The sequence below is a fragment of the Pundamilia nyererei genome, unplaced genomic scaffold (genome assembly GCF_000239375.1).
Source record: "Pundamilia nyererei isolate P.nyererei 1_Seehausen unplaced genomic scaffold, PunNye1.0 scaffold00565, whole genome shotgun sequence".
Taxonomy (NCBI): domain Eukaryota; kingdom Metazoa; phylum Chordata; class Actinopteri; order Cichliformes; family Cichlidae; genus Pundamilia; species Pundamilia nyererei.
The window spans coordinates 129,606-130,645 of record NW_005187966.1 but is presented as its reverse complement, the minus strand read 5'-3'; the positions used below and the strand labels follow the sequence as shown (position 1 = coordinate 130,645).

The 1,040-nt window shown below is 32.3% G+C and overlaps 1 protein-coding gene across 1 annotated transcript in view; it reads left to right on the top strand.

Moving 5' to 3' along the window:
• LOC102214781 (solute carrier family 12 member 3-like) overlaps positions 1-820 on the top strand; it is a 14,452-nt gene extending 13,632 nt beyond the window's left edge. The window contains exon 27 of the mRNA XM_013907864.1: positions 492-820. Within this exon, the coding sequence (XP_013763318.1) occupies positions 492-630 (139 nt within the window). The 3' untranslated portion in view covers positions 631-820. The remainder of the gene's footprint in view (positions 1-491) is intronic.
• The last annotated feature ends 220 nt before the right edge of the window (positions 821-1,040 follow it).

Genomic DNA, 1,040 nt, shown 5'->3' with positions numbered 1-1,040 from the left:
ACACACACACACACACACACACACACACACACACACACTATTGGTCAAAAGTTGTTTCGTTTTTAACTGTAGTTGCTGATTTGTTTCTATGCTTTCATTTCAGAGTACAATTAAACTGCATAATAAAAAAACTGTGGTGTTCTAAAACGTTTGACTCGTAGTGTACAGTTACAATTAAAACAAAAAAGAAAAGAAAAAAAAGATAATTTTATGCCAAACCACTTTGTTCTTTAGAATGTAAGATTTCAAATACAAAACAAGAAGAGTCTATTTTTTTATGGTACTTCATTTATTTTAATGCTAAACCACAAAATACAGTGTGTTTTGAAAAAGAATAAATAAATAAAAATAAAAATAGAAGAAGTGTATTTCTGTAGTTGCTGCAAAAAAAGTCCCCAAGCAAGGTTATTTTTAATTTATTTTGCCATTTTTTTATGTTGATTGTAATTCAATAATCTTTTTTTTTTTTTGTTATAATTGAATTCTTTTAGGAGTCTTCCTGTGCCGCACGGCGACTGCCCCAGTGCTCTGTACATAGCCTGGCTGGATACTCTGACCTGTGGCCTCCACTGCCCTGTGGTGCTTGTACGAGGAAACCAAGAGAATGTCCTCAGTTTTTACTGCCAGTAAATCCTATGTTAGTGCAATGAAATCTACAGAAACAATATTTTTGATACTCTAAAACGATGTCCTGACAATAAAGGAGAAAAAAAATCACACAAGACAAATAAGTAAATAAGAAAAAGCATAAATGCGTGTAAATGATGTGCAGTTGTTACAATGATTAACAAATCTGATGAATAATAAAGAATGATCAAAAATGGAAGATAACACCATTGTGGTTATTCACTTTGTGCTGAATAATTTCAAACTGTGTATTCCACAAATAATCACATACAGAGCTTACCCAGTGTATTACACTAATTCAATGCCACATCACAACAATATATATATATTAGGGGTGCAACGATACACAAAATTCATGGTTCGGTTCGGTTCGATACTTTGGTGTCACGGTTCGATATTTTTTCGATACAAAA